The 25485-nt window shown below is 36.8% G+C and overlaps 1 protein-coding gene across 1 annotated transcript in view; it reads right to left on the bottom strand.

Moving 5' to 3' along the window:
- usp34 (ubiquitin specific peptidase 34) overlaps positions 1-25485 on the bottom strand; it is a 480412-nt gene that overhangs the window by 212324 nt on the left and 242603 nt on the right. The window contains exons 24-27 of the mRNA XM_039738342.1: positions 17354-17513; positions 9220-9346; positions 8433-8580; positions 8227-8327 (exon numbers count right to left, since the gene is read on the bottom strand). Coding sequence (XP_039594276.1) covers positions 8227-8327; positions 8433-8580; positions 9220-9346; positions 17354-17513 — 536 coding nt within the window. The remainder of the gene's footprint in view (positions 1-8226; positions 8328-8432; positions 8581-9219; positions 9347-17353; positions 17514-25485) is intronic.

Below are 25485 nucleotides of genomic sequence, written 5' to 3'. Positions count from 1 at the left end.
AATAGTATATTTTCATAATATATTGTGACATTCAATCAGCTTGTGATGTGCTGTATGGGAGCAGAAAGGAGGGAATGAATGCTGTATGTGACGGGACTGGGTGAAGGGCTTCTGTTCTGTAAGGGTTGGACACACATCAGAGGAGATGAGTGACAGGAAAAGTTAGGAGAAAAAGAGAGGTGCGGCAGAAGGAAGTTTTGAGTAGGAAGTCAGGAGACAATGTTTGCGATATAGAGAAAAAAAAGAATGCAAGTGGCAGGAGATACACTGATTGGTAGGAAAGCTGTCTTTTTTTTTTTTTTGGAGTTGTACGCTGTAACCCAGATGATGGCATATAAGACAGGGCACCGTTTGTTACGGAACAAAGACTCCAAGTAAAACATACAAAACTCCAGTACCTCTGAGGCTGGTAATTACAATATTATATGAATTAATAAATTTTGTTAAAACTGTATTATATTTTATTAATATAGTTTTGTTTTGAAAATAAATATGACTAATCTACTGTTTAAACATTTTTAAAGTGCCTGTTCTATTATCTGTTTTTTCTCTTATCCGTCACAGCCTCTGTCCCAACCCCTGATGGATAATCAAGGTTTTACTGTATATTGGTCTAATTACAAAATGAGGAGTCTGAGCCAGGGTCGGATGTACCATAAATTGAGGAGTTGAGAGTTTTGTATTCTGACTCCACAGCCCTGATTATGCCAGTCAGGTAACAGTCAAGAGTAGGATTGACTAAAGCATACACTTTGGCAATTAACACAGGCCCTGAAGAAAAGGAGAGTAACTTATCAGTCGTGGAAGAACTTGAAACTCTTGAAGACCATCAATAGTCAGACATATCTTTATATGCAGCATTGGCCATAAAACTAAATCTCTTGATCAAGGATCATCCTTCCCACTCTCCTTATAATGTTAGGCATCACTGACTTTACTTTAAGACAGAAATAAGTATCATCAATTCTGAAGGGCCCCTGTGGCTGCAGGTTTTTGTTCCAATCCAACTGCTAAATGAGATGTCAATTATTGCTAAAAAGGCACTTATGGTTAAAATGACATTTTTCTGTTTAACTTTGGTTGTCTGGCTTGTTAACATTTTGAATCCTTAATTGCTTATTTTACCTTTGAATGGCTGCATTCACTGCTTTTAATTGCTCCTTATTAGCAAAAAGATGCAAATTACAAAGGAACCAGCAGTTAGTTCCTCATCTAGGTTGTTTTCATTTACATCTGTGTGTATTCACCATGCACTATTTGGTTTAACACTAAAATCTCTGAAGACTATGAAAAAAGGTGTAACCCTGGGCCACCCTAAATTCTTTTGCACCTCTCCATTAGCATCTTTTTTTGCAAATGTGGTGATCAGCACAAGCAGCCTGCTATCCCATCCTCCCCACCACTGTAGCTCAAGTTGGAAAAAAAGTTCTCCCAGCTCAAGTCTGTTTATCTGGGTGTCAGTTGCCTGGAGTTGTATAGGGTAAATAATATATCGTTATTTGGAATGCATGGAATTCATGTGTGTTCCGTGTCTACAATGAGCTGGGTAAATGTATGATGACAGGAAATGCGAGGCAAGAAATGTTGAACACTTAGCTAAAACAAAAACTTTTTTCATGTTATAGTACTAATGACAAAATCTTTACATGAAGTGTATGTGTGAAGACTGAAGTCCAAATACCAAATAAACACTTTAGCAAAACAAGTGCGCTTTTATTCAAGAATATAACTGAAGAAAAAAGATATCAGGTTAGGGTACGATGCTGACAAGACCGCTTGGGTGGTGCAGTGGTAAGAACTGCAGACTCATAATCAAGAGATTGTGGGTTTGATTCTGAGCCCTTAAGGACTTACCATTTTTATTAGCGAGCTGCTCTTATTGTTACTATTATAGAATAAAAACACACATTTGATTCGAGTCTGTAACAGCTAGTGTAAATTTATGGTACTAGTAAAGGTTAGCTTTATATATATATATATATATATATATATATATATATATATATATATATATATATATATATATATATATACATACATACATACATACATATATATATATATATATATATATATATATATATATATATATATATATATATATATATATATATATAACCCGATCTACATACTCGAATAATGGATACTTTATTCGCCATCAATGATTGTTTTGGTAAAGCCATACTCAGTGTATTCATTAGATGAACGGTAAAAAGTAAGGCGAGGGAGGATGACTTATTGAGGCATGCAGGCTGTAGTGCGCGTCAACTCTATCTGAATTGCGATCACATTTAAAAAATATATCTTTTCAAGTTCTATTTAGTCCATATGTGTCAAACTCAAGGGCGCGGGCCACATCCGGCCCGGCGTTTGATTATATCCGGCCCGCGAGATCATTTTATATACTGTTTTATTGTTATTAAAGCCTGGGTATATGAAGCGCTGGTAACACAATAAACTACAGATCCCATAATGCAGCGCTTCAGCTGCCTTGCCGAACACTTACTGCGTTAATCAAATCTACCTTATGATGCTGCAAGTTATTGCGAAGCTAGCTCACACGATGCTGAAGAGAAAAGTTGATTCTGAAAATAGAGCCTTTAAAAACCGATGGGAGGCTGAGTATATGTTTACTGAACCTGTGTGTCTCATTTGTGGAGCTAATGTGGCTGTAATTACAGAATTTAATCTAAGACGGCACTATAAAACAAAACATCAGGGTAACCAGAAAGACCTGAATGCAATGCAGAAGATACAGAAAGCAGAAGAATTAAATAAGAATCTGACACTTCAGCGGACGTTTTACCGTGCACAATCACAAAGTGATTTCAATTGAGGCTGCTTTTATGGGAGACACAACCACTTGCCCCACTTTCCCTGTTACCAAGTAATGTTAAACCAAGTCGTCACTACGGTGTTCCCAAATACGCACTTTGCTGATAAACTGAGCGCACTGAGTTTGCACGGCGCTTTGGTGACTTTGAAGAACAAAAAAAGTCCGTCTACATGCGGCTCGAACCTTGTGCATGTTTGGTAGCACATATCTGTGTGAGAAGCTCTTCTCAGTGATAAAGACTAACAAAACAGCACACAGGAGTCGCCTCACTGATGAGCATCTGCAATCCATCCTGAGAATCTCCACAACACAGAACCTCACACCAAACAGAAACGAACTTGTGGCCAAAAAAAGATGCCAGGCGTCCAGCTCTAAAATGACATATGAGCAAAGACAACTGAATGATTTGATTTGTTATTGCTGAAAGGAACACATTTTATTTATATTTCCAGGTTTTGTTATGCAGCATGTTCATATTTGAATTTGTATAATTTTGACAGGATATATTTTTATGGAGAGCAAAATCTTTTGGGATATTTAAAATTTATTTCTTATAAAATATAAAATTACATAAGAGTAAAGAAATTTGAATGTTTGTTCTTTTAATGTTTACTTTATTTCTAACTTGTATAATTTAGACAGGATATATTTTTATGGAGAGCAAAATATTATAAGTTGTTTAAGGTTTGAGTTGATTTATTCAGGAATAATATTCCTGTCTGTTTTTACCATTCCTACCAAAGATATTTCTGTCGACTAAATAAAAATTCCTTCTATTTAAAATTTAAATAGAACTTGAACAAATACGATAGTTCATAATATCCACGCAGACTTGCACGTAAGAGCGGGTGTCATCCGTTTTAACAAACAGCGTATTGCACTGATATGAAATAGCTGTGTGTGTATATATGTAGATATGTATGTATATGTATATATATGTGTAGATATATATATGTATATATATATATGTATATATATATGTATATATATATGTAGATATATATATGTATGTATATATGTTTGTGTGTATATGTATATATATATATATGTTTGTGTGTGTGTGTATATATATATATATATATATATATATATATATATATATATATATATATATGACAGCAACACTCATCACTCACAACAGTGACAAAACAATTACATTGACAATCATGTTACGTTATTTTCAAAATGTTTCCTTTTCTTTTCATTGCTTCTTTAACACACTATTTCTCCGCTGCGGGTATTTTGCTAGTATATATATATATATATATATATATATATATATATATATATATATATATATATATATATATATATATATATATTCAGTTTTTTCTCTCAGTCACATTCACTCTCCTCCCAACCTGACACTGCTGTTTTCAGATAAAGACGTGCTATAAGAGAGGTGAACTCAGAGGATGAGTGATTTATTTACTTATCTTCCTACAGAAAGTCACAAGGAGAGATTCTTGTGTATTACCGACACAGGCATGTTCAAATGACAAATCATGTTCAAATGGCATAGCGTTTTCAAATAGTGACATTTTAATGTATGAATATGTGTATGCATGCACGAGAGAGGCAGAGAAAGATTTGATCTCATTTAAGTGTTTATTGGAATATAAAATAAACACTTTTGCAAAAGGTGTAACAAAACAAGTGTGCTTTTATTCAAGAATAAAACTGAATAACAAAATATTTAAGTGACAACAAGATACCAAGAAGACAGGAATCACCAGTGTTTGTATGTTCATTCTCTCAGTCACATTCAGGATCCTTCCCTACCACTAAATCTGACACTGCTGTTTTCACATAAAGATGCGCTATAGATCTGCAGTGTACTTGTGACTGCATCCTCGTACCAATGCTTGTGAACTGAAATCCCTGCGTGTACTTTTCGTGGCATTACATGTGTATTTTTTGAGCATGCCTGTGTCGCTCAAACACAGGAACATATGTTGGTGTACAAGTATAATAAATCAAGTGCACGAGACTATAACCAAAGAAAAAAGAAAGCAAGTTACAGTAGGCGGTTGATACGACAGCTTGCGTGGTGCGATGCTAACAACTGCTGATTTCCGATCCATGCTATATAAAATCATCACATTCAAATATTAACAGTTCCCATACACCCAAGGACTGTCCTTCCTACATTTACGACACGTGTACTTGTTGCAGTGTACACACCTCTGTGTGCTATGGTTCCTATTACACTGAATGAGCACCTAACCCTATACTTTCTTCCCTAAATAAATAAAATTCGAGCTATAGCGTGTCTCCAAATAAATAACATTCGAGCTATAGCGCATCTTTATGTGAAAACAGCAGTGTCAGATGGGGGGTGGGATCGTGAACGTGACTGAGAAAATGAAAATGAATAAAAAAAAAATAAAAAACTAACCTTTACAATTATCATACATTTACACTGGCTGTTACAGACTGACTGGAATCAAAAGTATGTTTTTATTCTAAAATAGTACAATACATGCAATATTATTTGAAAACGAACAGCATCAGATTGGGTCTGAATACACGCTGACGCTGTTACAAAAGGCGTCAGCTTATTCAGTGCAGCAGTTTCAACGCACAGTACATGCAGTATTATTTGAAAACGAACAGCATCAGATCGGGTGTATATTCAAACCCGATCTGACGCTGTTCGTTTTCAAATAATATTGCATTAGTGCGATGATGCTTTCACATATATTGTCTCTTTCTTTCATCTTGCGGTTTGTAATCAGTGGCCGTGTGTCCCCCCAATCTTGCCAGTCCCCACATGTTGCTATATGGTGGTGTTTCTATAATACTCCAGGACATGCAGAGGACAGAATAGTACAGAGCAGTAAGTTCAGCACTATATGCAATCAGACAGACAGGCAGAGAAGTCACTAGATATATAAATAAACAGGGACGGCACTGTATAATAGACATATAAAAAAATGGCTAAGGGGATAGATATATAGATAGGAAGGAAAGGCACTATATGATAGGCAGACAGGAAAGCTGCTATATAATAATAAAATTACTGTTATTACTATATAGATAGACAGGGAGTTCAGTCAGGCAGGCAGAGCGGCGAAAGTTAAAAAGAAAAAAAAAATACCATTTTCTCCCCAGTGGGGAATCGAACTTGGATCTCTGAGGCACAGAAAGTCTGCTGCGCTCTGAGTCAGCAAATCTTACCGCTACGCCACAGAAGGTGTTGTATCACTCTTGAACCTTTTGTGAAAGTATCTATTTGATCTTTGGACTTCAAGCTTCACACATTTTATAGTTTATTTCTACATTTTGTACATTTATTATTAAAATAAGAAAAAGTTTCTGTTTTAACAATGTGTTTACACAGATTACTGTAGAAACGGAACACACATGAAATGTATGTTTTCCAAATAATCTATTATTTCCACTCTAAAACTCCACTTCACTCCCAGATAATTAATCAAGGCATGAGCTGGGAGAAGTTCGTGCACATTCTAAGTCGGTGGGGGGATGGCTGCTTGCAGCTTGTCTTTATCAGCACATTTAGATGACAAAACACTCTGACAGAGAGGTGCAAAAAGTTTTAAGGTGCGCCTGATCTACGAGTTTTTTCGTAGACTCTGGTAATTCTAGTGTTAATTCCAGTAAAGGAAAATGTTAATGCTAAAGCATACAGTGACATTTTTGATAAAATAGATTTGCACAGGGGCCAATTTGTCACATAGAAAATACTCTTTGGACCAGATCAAGTTTGGTCTGGTACCTGATCCTGCATCCCCTACAGCACAAGCAACTCATACACTTTAACTGATATACTTCCTCATTAAGGCTGGAAACTCATCCAATCACTCACTCTTAGCACAATTTCCCAAATGATAAGCAAAAGTTGAGATTCCTCTTCAAAAACTTTACAAAATATTTATTTGAAAAGCAACTTTGCCGTTCACTGAAATAAGTCCTCTCCACTACATCTAGGAGAATAATCTGGCTCCCTTCTCATGTAAACTTTATTCGCCACTTTGACAAACTTCATTACAAACTGTACAATTTGAAATATTCATAACCAACATGCAGCTACTGTCTCTCCTCCCAATGCCCACAGGCATTATCATTCTCAGATCTTATCCTACCCAATCTCCATATATAACACTCTGTTGCCCTCTCTGTAAATCCAACTCCCCTTTATGCTGCCAGCCTTATCGCATGACAGCAAAACATGGTCAACCATGTCCTCGCCATGTGGACTTATCCCTTCTTTGAACCTTACACTGGTCTGTGCTCACATTTATGCTGTCCCATCAGTTTTGCCTTGCTGCATTAGCCCCACCACTGCGCAACCTGTCCCTTCGCCACTTGGTGAAAGACACAAACTTCCAAGCTGCTGTTCACACTATCTGTGTGCCACCACAGAGTTTTTTCCAACTGTAGATGTCTCCTCTCAAGTTACTGGCACAGACACAACCTGCCCCAATGCACACCAACATTATAAAACCCATCACAACCATCAACACCGCTCACACACCATGTTTCTCTCCATACACGCACAAAAAAAAACTTAACCTTCTTTTTACCACACAACTTATTACCTCTTGATTATTCCTTTCTTTCAATCCTACATTTGTTTTCTTCTCTCTCAGAGAAACTACATTCACATCATCATATTATCTTCAGACCTTTTCAACTTTGCTTTATGTCACACCATTGCTGGCTTCATGTCTTTCCAATACAACATACAACTTTCTGACTAAATAAGTCTAATTAAAACTAGTCCTTGGTGAAAGTTTCTAAATACAAAGACAGGCTTTGGAGCGTCATCACTTCTTAATATCCACTTGGAGTATAATTACAGTCACTGTTAGATTTATACACATATAGAGAAATATTTATTATAGATATAAAATATTTGTTAAAATTTCACCTAACTCCAATTTATGGAATCCTTATTGACATTTGGTTAAATAATAAAAAGGATTTTAAATAATAAAAATGAGGTTAAATAATAAAAATGAGAATAATTATACATGCAATTGTCATTTTCTTGCAAACACTGTTTTTGGTATTCAAGATGGTCTTCCTTTTCCATCTTACTGTTTCCAGTAGTTTTACTGGATGTGGAAAACTGAATTGTGCACCTCATTATACTATACAGTATACATATTTTACTGTGGAAATATGAATAGTTTTATAAGACCACGATATGTGCATGCAAGATAATATTTTGCATTTTCTTCTATTCGTACTAATTTAGATATACAGTACAATTAAAAACTGCATTAAAGGTAGAATTTGGATAATTTGCTATTGTTTTCTGTATTGATTATATACATTCCTTCTGTTTTCTAAGCTTAATATAACAACAGGCAATTTGCTGAAAAACATGAGTAACAACAAAGCAATAAATATAAAGCCATTACCTGCATGTCTTTAAACCCCAATTCATGCAGAGTCTTTTCATCATAATCAGTAGTTAGCTCATGACCAGAGGAGATCATTCGAACAGGTCCCATTAGTCCACCTTATTAATTTCAGAATGAAATAAGAATTAAATTACTTTAAAAAAAAACTTTGCTACATTGAAATACTTTCAAAGAATAATCAAGGAAATGCTCAATACATATACCAGGAAAGTCTCCTTGTCGGCTACTCTGTCCAAATTCTTGAAGTTGAGCTTGCTGATTCATTTGCTCTTTCTGAAGGTTTTCATACCAATGAGTAACTTCTGCTCTTAGGTCAGCTACTTGATCACTTGGATACATCTCTATAGTCATCTGTAACAGCAAATGAGAATATGTGGATAAAAACAACAGCTAGATGCCAGACTTTCCAAATGCTGCATAAAATCTGTAGATTTAACAATACAAGAGAACCATTTTTAAAAAGCAGCAAATTTATTTTTTGCGTTGAACTTTAAATTCATTGGCGTAGTTATTGCAAGTTATCTGGGATATACTAATAATAAAAAAAGAACCTAGGTTAATTCATTTAACACAGATTATTATCTTTGTTATATCTAGATGGAGATGTTGTTGAAGAGTGAAATAAGGATTTTCAGAATGATGGCTAAGAAGAATAAATACAAGAAAGCTATAATACTTACATCAGAGAAATGCTTTATTGTACTTACAAATCAATAAAAGCAGAAAATACAACATGCTATTCTTCTCTCCTTTTCACAAAAACAATTTTGCACACATTTTGCAAACTGACTTTATTGCAAGCTTTCAGACTCCCAGGTAACACTTAACCCCAACCTCCCATTAAACTCTGGTCCAAAAGCTATGATGTGCCAGATATAACATACATCCAAAGCAGTAAGAAACAGGAAGACTATGTGCCAGAAAATCTAAAATATCGGTCAATAAATGCAGCAGATAAATAATTTTTGCAATTTAAAAAAGGTTTCTTACCTTGTCAGGCAGACCAGCTGGTTGGCAAACAATTCGCAGAGGCAAAGACTGTTTGTCACTGAGTGCTTTCAAGTGGCTGCTTATTCCTGTCCCCTCAATTTGCCACTGGCGCAGGTGATAAGCAAATCTGTAAAACAGGCAAAGATCTTAATTTGGAGATGGGGGTGCATCGATACCATCTTTTGGACAATGTACACTACAGCTGTCAAAATAGCCATAAAATAAGGTTTGAATATTCCAATTAAAAATAAGTAAATATTTGAATATATTCAAACATAGGTTAATGATTCTGGGCATGATGTGTCTCAGGAAACTTATTAAATAAATGTCATAATACATTTGTAGTGCAGGATACCAGTTGAGCTGCACAAACGGAACACACAAAATATTATCATAAGCTCTTCATACTTTGCAGTGGCACCGTGAATAAATAAAAAAAAAAAATTAAATAATAACAGAGCGAAGCCAAGTGCAAATGTATGTGGCTCATAAGGATATAAGCTGCTTTTGTGGGTCGCTATCCTGACAAGGATCAAGAGAAATATGGGTAAGTTATTAAGACCATGACAGGGTGAAAATAGAGAGAAAAGTAAAAGAGCATGTAAGAAGCAAGTAGGTTGAAGGCACAGTTGTTTTATTATTTTAAAAGTGTCCAATAGACAGAGGTAAGGTACTATTTATATTGCGCCATTAAGAAAAAAATGCCAGAAAGCACCTGTGGATACACCCAGAAAAGTGGGATCATCACAGTACCAAAGTCAGGGTCTATACAATCTACTTTATATTCCTATACAGATACAGCAAAAGTGTAAAAAAAAAAAAAAGAAGGTCTGAATATTTTTAATTACACCTCATGGAGTCTGGCTGCAAGTTTTATTAATGAAGATAACAAGCTATCAATTCAAAATTAAAAAAGTGTAAAAACAGACCTGCAAAATACTGCAGCATTGCACAGTGCATCTGTATTAACTTGATGCCAAAATTAGTGAGAGTAAAACTAACAACCATTCTTTTACAAACGAATGTCAGTGTTGGCCTCTGAATAAGATCTTTTTTTTAAATAAATTCAAATTGTATTCGAACAATGACTTTCGATTTGACAATCCTAATCTTTACTGATACCAACTATGTAATCATTAGCACAAGCTGATACCAACTACCCATATGAATAGTTTTATTAGAAAGAAATTTAAGAGATTTATAGCAAAACGTATGTAAAGGAGCAAACATTTCTATTTATAAAAGGTACAAAAAATGTTAACAATTCAAGAATTACCATCTATTAATATTATCTTAATGCTCTCAAACTCACTTGAACCAATTAAAGGCCTCAAAGGGCCACAATCTATCCCAACAACACTGGTGAAAATGGCAAGGTCAATATTGACAATGATCAAAGATTCAGAAACAGATCCCCAGGTTGTACGATTACTGAACAGACAATCATACAGACAAACAAACACTGCACATGTTCCTTTATATATAACACTAGTTGAAATACCTAGCGTTGCCCGGGAGGAAAATAAAGTGATTTTTTTTTAATTGTATGAGCAAAATATAAAAAAGTTGTTAAAAAAACAACTCTAAAAATAAATTAACAAACAATGAAGACTCCCTAATGTGCTTGTCTTGTGTTCTTGTATGTATAGTGTTGTGATGTGAACTTTTGCATACAAGTTGATAAATATTTTGTATGTCTTTTTTTGTAACTTAGACAAAGCAATGTAATATTAGTGTTACATTATTGATAATAACAGCAATGGTTAAAGTTTCTCTCAACCCCCACAGGAAAGCCAGGCTGCCAAACCATATGGTTTGGAAGGCAGGTGTGAAGGTGTTCTATTCCCCCATTGGTCTGAAGTATGGCTGTTTGGAGCTGGCTTGTATCAAAAGCCTTTAAGTACCACAATGCCCTATTGGCTCTAGGGGTTGGACACAAAACCTGTAAATTTGCTTGCTTTACCTCACCCTCTCTCTCTCTCTCTCTCTCTCTCTCTTACCAAACTGATGAAAGACCATCTCACACCATGAACTGAAAAGGACAACAAAATGGAGAGCACAGCTTGGCAGCCATATTGAAACAGGTATAAGGCCTGTTCTGAAGAAAGCGGACCACAAAATGACAACTAGAGACATTAAGTAACTAACAAGTCTGTGTACCGCCTGAATTACTCTCTGTCTAGATTACTGTAACGCACTCCTCTAAGGATTATCCAAAAAAGACATAAATCGTTTGTAACTAGTGCAGAATGCAGCTGCTAGAATCCTAACTAGGAAAAGAAAATTCATGCACATTTCGCCGGTTTTGATGTCACTACACTACCTTAAATAATCTCGCTCCATCTTCTATATCGGAATGTCTGACACCTTATATTTCAAATCGTAACCAATCTTCAAATGAGTGTCTGCTTAGAATTCCAAAAGCTAAACTTAAAAGAACTGGTGAGGCAGCCTTCTGCTGTTATGCACCTAAAATCTGGAATAGCCTGCCAATAGGAATTTGCCAGGCTAATACAGTGGAGCACTTTAAAAAAAACTGCTAAAAACTCACTACTTTAACATGGCATTCTCATAACTTCATTTTAATTTAATCCTGATACTCTGTATATTCAATTTATTATCATAACTATTCATGGTGATTCTAAAATCCATACTAACCCCTACTCTCTCCTCTGTTTCTTTTCCCAGTTTTCTGTGGTGGCGACCTGCACCACCACCATCTAATCAAAGCACCATGATGTTCCTACATTGATGGATTAAAAGCCGGAAGTCCTCATGACCATCATCATCAAGTCCTTCCAGGAGAACCCTAAATACAAAGAGGACTGTTTTCATTTATGTTAGGTAGAATGTCCAGAGGGGGCTGGGCAGTCTCATGGTCTGGAACCCCTGCAGATTTTATTTTTTTCTCTCTAGCTGTCTGCAAGTTTTATTTTTTCTGTCCTCCCTGGCCATCAGACTTTACTCTTATTCTATGTTAATTAGTGTTGTCTTATTTTAATTCTTACGTTGTCTTTTTTTCTCTCTTTTCTTCATCATGTAAAGCACTTTGAGTTACATTATTTGTATGAAAATGTGCTACATAAATAAATGTTGTTGAAACTACAAATCACCATTTATCAGGTTGTATGGTTGACCATATTCAAATGATCTTTGAATATTGTTATTATTTATGAAAATTATCAATAATACATTATTTCAAGCATAACAACTTAACTCCTGCTTGTCTTTTACTACACCTAATTGCCTGAGGTTATAGATGTAGAAGGTAAATGGTACAACACCTTGCAAACAGTGGTAAGTCTGTGAGATTTGAGGCAATCTGACAAAGATATATATAATAATAATACAAAAGGGGAAAGTAGAGTAAAATATTACTCTACCAAGACAAAACATATGTTATCATCCAGTTGACACTAGGAACCAACAACTCTATTTAATTTCAAAAGCAACAGGGGTGCGGTGGTGTTCAAACAAAGAATGCTGGGAGTCACCTCCAGTTCGCACTCTGGTGGTCATTTCAAGTGTCAACTGGATGATAACATGCATACAAGACTGCAGCCTACCCATAAGGGGGTGGGTTAAGGTTGTTTTCACCCTACAGCCTTTTTAGTCAACCAGTGTGAAACATGTAAAAACAAGTTTCATGAAAATCGCTTCAGCTGTTTGGAAGTGATGCTGGAACATACATACATACATACATACACATGGAGGAAAATAAAGTGTTTTTTTTAATTGTTTAAAGAGAAAAATAAAAAAAACACAACTTTAAAAATAAAAATAAATTAAACAATGAATACTCACTAATGTGCTTGTCTTGCGGTCTTGTATGTACGCTATCATCCTGTTAATGCTCAGAACCGACCAATTCGATTTGATTTAATTTAAAAGTAACAGCGCCAGAGTAAATTCACACCCAATCTGACGCTATTCGTTTTCAAATAATATTGCATTAGTGCAATGACGTTTTGTGATTGGTACTATTCAGGTCATAAAATGATTTCTTCAAAATGTCACATATACCTACGTCTGTTTTTTTTTTTTTCCTCACATCATACACCATAAGGTGCATACTAATTCAGCGTGAGCAGGAACACTCAATAAAACTACATAAAAAAAAAAAATAAAGTGACGGTGAGATACGAAGAAGGCAGATTCACCAGCGTTTGTGAGTTAGCTTTTATCCATCCAGAGCAGAGAATGTCCAGTTCCATTGCCTCAAAACACTACTCACATCTACAGTTTTTCCCAGTTTCAAATAAAAACTAAAAGCGTCAGATCCCTAGGACGGTAGTATGTATTGTGATAGTAAGAAAATAAAAGTGAAGAAAAAAAAAGGTAACTTGTACAAGTACAGTACTATAAATGTACATGGTCTGTTACAGATACAAACCAAATGTACGTGTGTACTGTATGATATTAACAATAAGAGCAGTGCACTACTGAAAACAGCAAATATAGGAGGCAGTGGGGATCGAACCGGTGGCGCCTTGATTGTATTGTTCTTGAACCTTTTGTGAAAGTGTTTATTTGATCTTTAGACTTCAGGCTTCACACATTCTATAAGTTTATGCCTACATTTGGAACATTTACTACTAAAATATGAAAAAGTTTCTGTTTTAACAATGGTTTTACACAGATTACTGTAGAAAATGAACACACGTGAAATGCATGTGTTCCAAATAACGATCTATTACTTTCACTCTAAAACTCCAGCAGTTCACTCACTCCCAGGTAATCAAACAAGGCATGAGCTGGGAAAACTTAGTGAATGTTCTGTGGCGGTGGGGGATGGAATAGCCGGCTGTTTGCTCCTTGTCTTAACTGGTACATTTACAGGACAAAAGACGCTTGCGGAGAGGTGCGAATGGATTTAAGGTGAGCAGGATTTACGAGTTTTCTCGTAGGCTCTGGTAATTCTGATGTTAAGAAACTGGTTGGAGTGAAATTGGGTGGAGTTTGATATTCCAATTTAGCTGGTCATCTGTTGGCTCATTTCTGTTTGGCTGCCATTTAATGAAGAAAGAATCAATTCAGAGGACTGAATCCTTAACAGGGCTATTAAAGTGAAGGGAAAAGGAGTTAATAAGCAGTGAAAACTGCTCGCTGATTAGGAAAAAGGTTATAATGAAAACCTGCCACCACTGAGGCCCACCAGGACCAGAGTTGGACACCTCTGATTTTAGGCTTGGCAAGAAATTAGTGGGAGAGTGATTCCCCCAAGATTTTGTTTGCGAGTCATCAAAAGCATAAGACATAAGCTTTAATTGCTTTTTGTAGCCCCCAACTACACTTCCCTAATCTCATCAGAATAAACTGGGTACTGTGTATCTTTGTATGTTTGTGAAATAAAGTAAACAAACTCATTGCAATGGAATGATTAGGGGGTGCACTCAGATGACTTACACTACATATAAGGCTTTGGCAAGACTATGAACAATGAAGTCTTTTTATTTTGTAGTTTCACACATGAAATATGAAGTCTTTTTTGTAGTTTCTTTAAATGAAATATGGCTTCAGCTCTCTGGAGGAATGAGATCACTATCCGCAAGTGAAAATAATGGAGCAGCAACTGCAGTAACAGAAACTTTTTAAGTTAGTTTTGAATATTTAGACCAAAATTTGCACCCAAACTGGATCCAAAATGTTGAGAAAACAGTGAAAAGCATATCAATGAAAGGTACAGACAGAAAGGGGACACAAATTTTGACTAATGACAATTGAGAAAAAACGTTTTTTGCTCTCCTGTAAGTCTGTATGTTGTTTGCAATACCTACAAATTTTCAGCTCATCTGAAAATGAACTCTCAATAAGGGTTAATTTGCAAAAAAATTAAATTAAAAATCTCATGACATGAAAATCAATGTTGTCACTCCAGCTACTTCATATCTTCATAGTATGTGATTTTAACTTTCAGCCCTATTTACCGACTGTTGTGCCTCTTCCACCGATCAAAATATTGTATATGATATTTTTCTTAGAACTCAGGTATTTTACATCACTTACACAATTAGGTAAGCAGCTCATTTTTAATACTCATCAACTGAGGTTTGCATTAATACAGGCGAAGTCAGAATTCCATACAATCTATGAAGAAATTACTTGAACTTGTTGCAACCATTCATTTATTAATTCAGCACTCCAGAAGGACATGATTGATGTGGTAAACAGTAATGTAAATCAATATTCAATGGGGTCACATAATTGATGAATGAAATGGTCATATTTAAATATAATCAACAGCTACACGTTACAGATAGTAGAACTATAGGAATTTTGTTTTCTTGCTCTTTGCAAATACCCAGGAACCATAAAAATGTTTTACCCACTAAAGTAACTATAGTAACAAGGAGGGAAAAATGTTTTAGTTAAATTTAATATTGTCACATGCAATGAATGGTTGTTTATATTTCCCTTTATTACTTTTAACAGGAACAATACATTTTAAGCTATGGATGAAATCTGAAGATCTCGTCATGATGTTTAAGTGTAATGTGAAGCTTTCATCCCCAAAGACTTGTATAAGGCATCCCGAAGATGCTATTAGAATATATGGTTTCCAAGAATTTATTTTGAAGTCGCATCTCTTGGATTCCTGGGTACCTCCTAGATGCCACAAAAGAAATATGTACAGTATGTAGCCTCTTTGTAGCTGTGTACCTGCAGAGAGCAGTGTTTTTAGAAGCACTGCGAATTGGAACAGTTTATACCTTTTTGGTTTTTTTTTTTGTAAAACTCAGGTGCTATTGGCTCCTATAATAAATTGTGTCAAGGGTATATGCATCTTTCATATATAAGGAAATAAGCCAGCCATCCACCTTTGTTAACAGCTCATATAATGTATTTTAGCAGTACAAAACATACTTGATAAAGGGCTAAATAATTTTAGCTTTTTCTAATGGCACACATTCTGTTCTATGGCATGGATCTTATTTTTTGGTTCATTTCATTTAATTGTTAGGCGAATCCAAATTTTTTCTATTGTTTGTAGCACTCTGCTAAGCTTAATAGAGTATGGAGGTGTTAACATGAAACTATTGCCATTTTTTCATTTCCAGATGTTGACTGATATGAATTTTCTCTCCTGCACGATGCTTCTGCCGACTTTCACTACCAGTCAATACAATACAGGCAGTGTTTACAGGAAGACCAACAAGGGAAATTGGAAAATGATGAATATATTGAATATATATTGAATATATTGGCAGTGACATTCTTGTCTCTGGTGACTCTTACTATGAAGTTAGTAGACGGATTGGGAGAGCATGGGGGTCATGAGGTTGCTGGAAAGGGGTGTGTGATGATCCCGCTATCTATGCAAAATGATGAAGGTCCAAGACTTTAGAGTCCTGGTGCTTCCTATCTTGCTATATGGTTGCGAGACATGGAAGCTATCCAGTGACCTGAGACGAAGACTGGACTTCTTTGAATGAGGCACATTACATGCATTGTGAGGGAACGTCAGTTATGGCACTGGGGCCATGTGGTGCATTTCCTAGAGGGTGATCCAACTTGTAAGATTCTCATTGTTGGGGACTCGAGTGGTTGGACCAGGCCAAGGGGTTGCTCACGTAACACCAGGCTGCAGCAGATAGAGGGTCATTTCCGGAGGGTGGGACTGGACCATGCATCTGCCGGGTTTGCCAACCGGAATCCTGAGTTGTTTCGTTGTGGGTCCAGCAATGCACTGTACCAGTGCATGCTCCCCAACTTGACTTGACAAATATAACTTTATGCACTGTATATGAGACAAACAGGTAATATGCATTGTCACTTCTCTGCGAATATGGGATTAGACCTGTATGACAAGTTTTAAATTTCATGTGTAAAAGCCATGTATACAGTACAAAAGTTACTCACTGCATATTTTTCTGCATTTTATTCAGATAAACAATTAGAGCGGGTGATCTGGTTTGTAAAAATGTTAGTCATTAAGATATCATCAAACAAAAGATTTTGATAATAAAATAGTATAAATTCACAGTAAAATAGCTATTTATTTAAGGAGATAATAAATAGCATTTATTCTCTATTAATACATTAGGTTAAAATATGTTTTATAATGTAATAAATTAAGTTTTAAAACTACTACTAATATAAACAGTCACATTAAAAATATGTTTCAACATCTTACCGTCTTCTAAAAGCTTCTAGATGAGTTTTCAACATTAAGAGCCCCCTCTCTATAATTGTAAGGCTGGAGTGAGCGTCTTTTTCCAAATTTCCAGATGCCATCATCAGGCTCTCCATGCATCTACTGATAAATTCTTGCTCCTTCTCAAGACCAGTTTTTCCTAAATGAATAAACACATACCTGATAACAAATATATCTAAACAGAATAAATTTCACTTCTTTCAACTAATATAGCAGTCTATTCATACAAGCTATTCCATCTATACTGATTTACTCACATAGATGAACACTTAGTGTACTTAGAAAGGGAAAGGATGAAGTATAGCAAATTCACTTTGGAATTCAAATGCAAAAGTACCTATAAAAAATTGCGTTTGCAGTGCTCAAAAGGTGAATGACCTAGTGATATGATAGATATAGTTTCCCAGAATATTTGTCTTCAGCAGATGTCTTTAACACCTAAGCTGTTATAGCAGGAAGCTACATTTAATAATATGCCTGGAGGTTCACTTGTACGCTATTAACTCTTCATCTTTAATGGATGCTTCAATTTAGACTAGACACAGATGTAGCCGATGCTTGCACTTTGGTAGAAACCCTGTAATCTAACTCTGTGAGCTTCTGTGTAAATGATATTTTATCTTTTAGTGTTAGCACTGCATAAAACGCTACAACAAATTATGCAACAAGTAGCTGATGAATGTTTGTAAAAGTACTTTTTAAGGCTGCCAAGTATGGTTTTTTTTTTAATAAAGCATTATTCACTTCAAAGAGTCAATGGAGGCTCTAACTGGGGCTCTCGAGTGACTTAGCAAGAAGTCTGTGTGTCTGGGCTTGTGAGTGTCCTGGATAAAAAACAATATCCAGGGCTTTAATGACCTCTTGGGCAAAAGGATGAAGGTGCAAGACTTTAGAGTCCTGGTGCTTCCTGTTTTGCTATATGGTTGCGAGACAAGGACGCTACCCAGTGACCTGAGATGAAGACTGTACTCCTTTGGTACTGTGTCTCTTTAGAGAATCCTTGGGTACCACTGGTTTGACTTTGTGTCGAAAGAGTGGTTGCTGATGGAGTCCTGAATGAGGCACATTATCTGCATTGTGAGGAAGCATCAGTTACGGCTCTATAGCCATGAGGCACGATTCCCTGAGAGTGATCAGGCTCACAGGATCCCCACTGTTGATGACCCAAATGGCTGGACCAGGCCAAGAGGACGCCCACGTAACACCTGGCTCCGGCAGAAAGGGGGTCATTTCCGAAGAGTGGGACTGGACTGCGTGTCTGCCTAGGTGGTTGCCAACCAGGATCCCAAGTTGTTTTGTCGTGTGGTGGGTGAGGCAACACACTTTACCAGTGCAAGCTCCCCAACCTAACCTGACCTAACACACACACACACACACACACACACATACAGGTCAAATCTCATTACTTTTTGTAGGCCCAGACAAAAGGTCATATAACATCATGTTTAACAGATTACATTTTAAAAAAATGTAAATTTCAGTACAACAAAGGTTTTTTCAACCAAAAATAAACACCAAAGATAATAATGTTATTCAAAAAACACTTAATGCTGCGCCTATGCTTTAACAAGTCTCGGGAACCCTGTAGCAGTCCCTTTCTCGTCAGACGAAAAGAAATTAACATTTTATTGAGATATTTCCAGTCTCTGGCAGTCTTGGCAAGAGTGTAGGCATGACATTTTATTGAGAAATTTCCAGTCTCTGGCAGTCTTGGCAAGAGTGTAGGCATGACATCATACACATAGCCGAATACTGAGCGTCCACGTGGGTTATACCGATACTGTACTGTTCAAGGTTGATAACGCTTCTCAAAGTTTTCTTTGCAATTAACGTCTCAATTTCAAATAAAATATTTTTTGCTGTTTAAGAAGCACTGTTTTATATACAAGTATTGTAAAGCTTGGTCACTGACTTCCATGACAGGCAGGAAGGGGAGTCCATGTTTCCAAGGAAAATACAGGTGCTTTATTCACATATAGAGAAGGCAGGTACAGTCTCAAGACTTCATTCAATAGGAGCTGTTACTTCAGTACTTAAGCACACCAGCTATGAGTCACAATATGGGGGCAATCTCCTGCTTTAGCTTCCATCTTCACATTAGAACAACAGCAGCTCAGAATCACCACTGTGGCAGACCAGTGTGTGAGGATGAGCAGGTCACAGTCTTGTGTCAAATGTTCTAAACATCGTGTGACAAGCACATTATGCGGTATTCCTGATGCTGCACAGGACAACTAATTGCTTTGCCCTTGGTTTACTGTTTAGCAGATGGAACAGAGCAAAAATGGAGATGTCCTTGTGCCATTGCAGTTTGAAATGGTGAGTCACTGTCACAATAATATATGTATAGACATACATACATACTGTATATACTGTGCCTTCCTCTATTATTGCCACCCCTTGTAAAAATTAGTAAGAAGGGTTAAAATAAAAATCACTGCTTGCTGAACCATTATCTTGCACTGAAAAAAATGAGAAACATCAGACTTTTAATTGAAACAAGTTCATTCAAAAAAAAACAAAGCCCTCATCAAGAAATGAATATTTTTAACAAAAACACACGTCACAATTATCGGCACCCATAAATGTAAGCACCTAGGGCCTCATGTAGAATTCATGTGTAGAATTCTCACTATAACATGGCATAAGCACAAAAGCCGAAATGTGCTTACGCACAGAAAAATCCAGATGCTGGAATCTGTGTGTACTCCAACTTCTTCCGCTACATACATCCAGTCAGCGTGAAAAGTAACGCTCGGGCACGTGCTTTATGTAACGCCCCAACTCCTCCCAGAATTAAGCCTCTTTGAATATGCAAATCAATATAAATCGCTCTTAAGCTTAGCCTTCTGTGAAAAGACAATGGTAAAAGCACGTGGGAAAATATAAGAATTTCAGCAAATACCAAGTGGACGTAAAGGAAAAACATACTATTTCTTTAATTAAACCTTGGTATAATCAACAAAAGGAAGTTGATCGAGTGACATAGCGTGTTGGAGAAACTTGAAAGCTCACTATCACAAAGTCGCACAGAGCCGGAAATAAAAAAGAAGTCACATATCAAAGTCGCCGTGAAAAGGTGAGTCGTAGCCTATTGTCTGAGTGTCATATGAAAGCTTATTAGGGTACACAGAAAAAAAAGGCACACAGTGGGGGAAAAAGCACGAAATGTCAACTTCAATCACGAAATTTCCACTTTAATCATGTAGTTTATTTTGTCATTAAAGTAGAACATCATAAACTTCATCTTAAAATCTTTTAATTAACCAGTTTCACAGATCACATCATAATTAAAGTAGTATGTTAAATGCTTTGTTTTGAATGAGATCGTCTATGTACTCTGTGTGTGTGAATCACTACTTACTTTTTAAACCGGCTCTCTTCCTCCAACTGGACACAGAATCCATTACATTTGTGATATTACAGCTCTCTGAATAACTAAAATACTGAGATGTATACGTGATATAATTTTCATGATGATAGGAGTTAAAGCACGTTATCAAACATGGGTTTCACGGCGCAGTGATTGTGTGCAACCTTCGATGAAATTATTTATTGCAGCAGTACTCATGGACGGCTCTAGGCTTGTGGCGGCCCTGGGCAGAGAAAGAATTGGTGGCCACTTTGCCCGCCAATGTCAATATGGTATCTTATGCACGGCGGATGGCCATGTCCTTTGTGGACACTGCATAGCCGCCTCGTGCTCATGACACAAGCGTTTAACTTTTGTCGAAATTTGCCGCTGCGTTTTTAGCTGTGTTGTTATTTTCTCTTTCTGTTTTGTATTCAATATATATTGGCGTGGCCGCCGCTGCAGTCCTTGCTTTTCTTTTGCCAAGTAACCGATCACCACACAATCAGCTCTGTAATAGATGTTAAGCCATCTGTATGCTCAGAGCGCCGATTCTTTAAAACATTTTAAGAACATTGAAATATCTTCGTAGTACATGTTTAATTATTCTATCTTTCACGACACTCCCAGTGAAGAATATAGATTATTTAAATGAAGTTAAAGTTTTATCTGTATAATAAACATATTTTGCTGCATTTCATCTTAAAAATGATATCGTCATCATATGTAAATACGTGCTTTATAAAGTGGCGCAGGTTGTGTAATATTATAACTGTAGTGCAAGTTTACAGTGGGGTAACTGTACTTATAAGTACAAAGTTCTACAAGGAGCACTTGACTGATTGCGTTTAAAGTTCTTGGGATGAAACTGTTTCTGAACCACGAGGTCCGTACAGGAAAGGCTTTGAAACGTTTTGCCGTGGCTGAGGTAGCGTGTGCTTGAAACTAATACCGATAATTCTCTTTCCAATCAGCTGCTGCTGTGATTCACACTCAGATACAGTGATATAAGTACTCTGAGTGGTGCAGTGAGAGTAATATGGAAAAAGATGATCCGCTGTGGCAACTCCTAACGGGAGCAGCTGAAAGAAGAAGGTGGTGCAGTGAGAGTAACAACGCTAAAGCAGTTATGGTATTTGGAATACTATGGCTATTCTCTGAACCATTATATTGTTACAAGTTAATTACAATCAGATGCATTACACTAACAAACAATATGCGGTTAGTTTCAGTGTATTTATAAAGCTGCGCCAGGAAAATAAGGAGTAACCACACAGGAACAGTAGCATTGCTTTGACGCTGGGTGCCACCAGTCTGCAAAACCGAGTGGAGATGTTTCGTGCGACAAGGTATGAGGTACCGGGAAAGTGCGTGGCTTTACGCCAAGTATAGGTTTTAAACATCGCGATTTGAATGTGGAAAAGTTCTTATGCAACATTTCTGTGCATACGCACCGTTTATACATGAGGCCCCTGGAGTTTGTAAAATGTTACTACAACTTTGACTGGAACCGTCTTCTATGGTCTGATGAAACAAAAATTTAACTTTTTGGAAATAAACACACAAAGTGGGTTTGGTGTAAAATGAAGTATGGCTATAATGAAAAGAGCCTTCTCCCAAACTGTGAAATGTGGTGGAGGTTCTGTCATGTGGCTATTTTTCCGCCAAATGCCCTAGAAACATTGTTAGGGTACGTGGCATCATGGATTCCATAAAATATCAGGAGATTTTAAATCAAAACCAAAAACTGAGTTGTCATTGGATCTTCTAGCAGGATAATAATCTGAAACACATGTCCAAATCACTCCTGCACTGGTTAACTGACCACAAAATCAAAGTTCTGCAATGGGCATCTTAGTCCCCTGACCTGAACCCAATTGAAAACCTGAGGACTGAGCTCATGAGGTGAGTATAGAGGAGTAGGCCAAGAACCCTGGATGATCTGGAGAGATTACAGTAAAGAAGAATGGTCTCAGATGCCATGCTCTGTATTCTCCAACCTTATAAAAGGTTACAAGGGAAGACTCCAAAAGACTGGCAAAGAGAGGCTGTACAAAGTATGGGGTGCCAACAATTGTGGCACATGTGTTTTTGTTAAAAATATGTATTTCTTGATGAGGGCTTTGTTTTTCTTTGAATTAACTTGTTTCGATTAAAAGTCTGTTTCTCATTTTTTCAGTGCAAAATGACGGTTCTTCAGCAAACAGTGATTTTTTCTCTAACCCTTCTTACTAATTTTTACAAGGGGTGCCAATAATAGTGGAGGGCACCGTATACACATACATATACATATTAAAGTGAAGGTCTGGGATATGGTTTGCATATTTGTAGCTGGAAATCAACAAACTGGAAATAAGAAAATGAATCATGTATCTTAATTTTTTATTCCTATTAAACCTTCAATTACTGCATCCTGGGTATGACGTTAACCTGCATCCAGCCACGCAAGCAGGTCCTCCAACATGAAGGGAAAACGCAGAGGTTGGTAGCAGGATTGACACTTCAACCAATGTAAAAAAAAAAACACATTGTTACAGTGTGGTGTTGAAGTGTCACACCCGTTGCACGGCTGCACTTGTGTCCCAATCCAGGTAGCTCGTCATTTGATGGGTGCGGCAACAGCACATGCTCCCAACTACAACAAAGTCCTATTTAAATGTGTGTCTGGTTGAGACTTAGTGCAAGTAAAATTCAAGGCTAACACTAAATGTGCCAGAGGGCTGGTTGTTTCATGACTATGCCATGAAAACACCATTAACAGGCATTTGGACATGAACCCAGCATATGTAGAATTGAAAAGAAGAGCATGCACATAATAAAAAAGACTTTATGACCAACACCATCCAAACCACAACTCATTAACGCATGTTAATGTATGTCTAATCCTTTTCCTCTGATGATGACTCCTAATAGGAATTTAAAACTTAGGAATAAAAAAAACCTTTTAAGATATATGAATCTTTTTCTCCCTTTATGGATTTCCAACTACACATATACTGTACTGTATATATAAACACACATACACAAAAAATAAAGGACTGATAATTATTATTTTTGCTAGCTGAATATTTATGATTACATTTGATTACTCAGTATTTGAATTACAGATATAAGAATTCATTTTAACTAGAGGAAATACAGATACAATCTCTTGTATCTTTACTCTTACTGCATAATCTATGCATCAGTTATCCAGTCATATGCTAAAACATTCCGTCGTGCCTTCTGTCCATTTTCTACTGCTTATCTGAGTTACAGGGCAGAACTAAGCAGAGATGCCCAAACATCCCTTTTCTCTCCCACCTACTCAAAGGGATACCAAGTTGTTCCCAGAGCAGCCAAGAGATATAGCCTCTGCAGAATGTCCTAGGTCGATCCTGTTGTCTTCTCTTGGTTGGACATACCTGAAACACAATCTCAGGGATGTGTGGAGCAGGTATCCAAATCAAATGACTGAACTACAACAACCAACTCCTTTTGATGCAGAGGAGCAACAGCTGCTCTCCTTTTCTAAGTCAACAAAAAACATGTGTACTGGTTGGGCATACTCCCATGATCCCTCCAGGATCCTTGTGAGGGTACAATGATGGCCCAGCATTTCATGACCATGGCAAAATCCCAACTGTTCCTCCTGAACCTGATGCCTGACCAAAAACCAGAGCCTCCTTTCCATAACCCTGTCGTAGGCCTTTCTAAGAAGGCTAAGGAGTGAGATCCCTTAAAGCTGGAATACACCTTCCAGTCCACTTTCATAAAGAAGGAGACAACTACAGTGATCCCTCGCTATATCGCGCTTTGACTTTCGTGGCTTCACTCCATCGCGGATTTTAAATGTAAGCATATCTAAATATATATCACGGATTTTTCACTGGTTTGCAGATTTCTGTGGACAATGGGTCTTTTAATTTATGGTAGACGCTTCCTCAGTTTGTTTGCCCAGTGGATTTCATTCAAGGGACGCTATTGGCGGATGGCTGAGAAGCTACCCAATCAAAGCACGTATTTCGTATTAAATAAAACTCCTCAATGATATACTATATTCTTCCTGCGCGGTGCTTCGCACACTTCAAAGCTCTAACAGCCCGTATTGATTTTTAAATGTTTGCTTTTCTCTGCCTCTCTCTGACATTCTCTGCTCCTGATGGAGGGGGTGTGAGCAGAGGGGCTGTTTGCTTAGAAGATACGGATGCTCCTCTAAAAAATGCTGAAAAGACTACCTTCACATTGATCCCTTCATTGCAGCGGCTTTATCGCGGTGCTTCGTTTACCTAAAAGCGCAACAGCCCTAATGATTTTTGTTTACTTTTCTCTCTCTCTCTGACATTCTCTGCTCTTGACGGCACTCCTTTAAAGAGGAAGATATATTTGCATTCTTTTAATTGTGAGAAAGAACTGTCATCTCTGTCTTATCATGGAGCACAGTTTAAACTTTTGACTAAAGGGTGTTATTTCATGTCTAGAGGGCTCTAATAATGTTAAAAAACGTATTAAGAAGGTTGTAAACAGGTTTTCTATGCTCTAACTGCGAAAATATTACATTTATAAATAAAGAATCCTACTTCGTGGAAATTCATTTATCTGTCTGGAGCGGATTAACCGCGATAAATGAGGGTTTACTGTATAACTGTGCGGAGAATATATATAAACAGTATGGGAGAGTTTCTAAAGGCTTAAAATATATAAAAATAACCATACAAACATAGGGTTTCTACTTTGCGGATTTTCTGTAACTCAACCCCCGTGATCGAGGAGAGATTAC

This window comes from Polypterus senegalus, chromosome 16, assembly GCF_016835505.1.
Source record: "Polypterus senegalus isolate Bchr_013 chromosome 16, ASM1683550v1, whole genome shotgun sequence".
Taxonomy (NCBI): Eukaryota; Metazoa; Chordata; class Cladistia; order Polypteriformes; family Polypteridae; genus Polypterus; species Polypterus senegalus.
The sequence above is the reverse complement of the archived record's forward strand: the minus strand, read 5'-3'. Positions and strand labels throughout refer to the sequence as shown.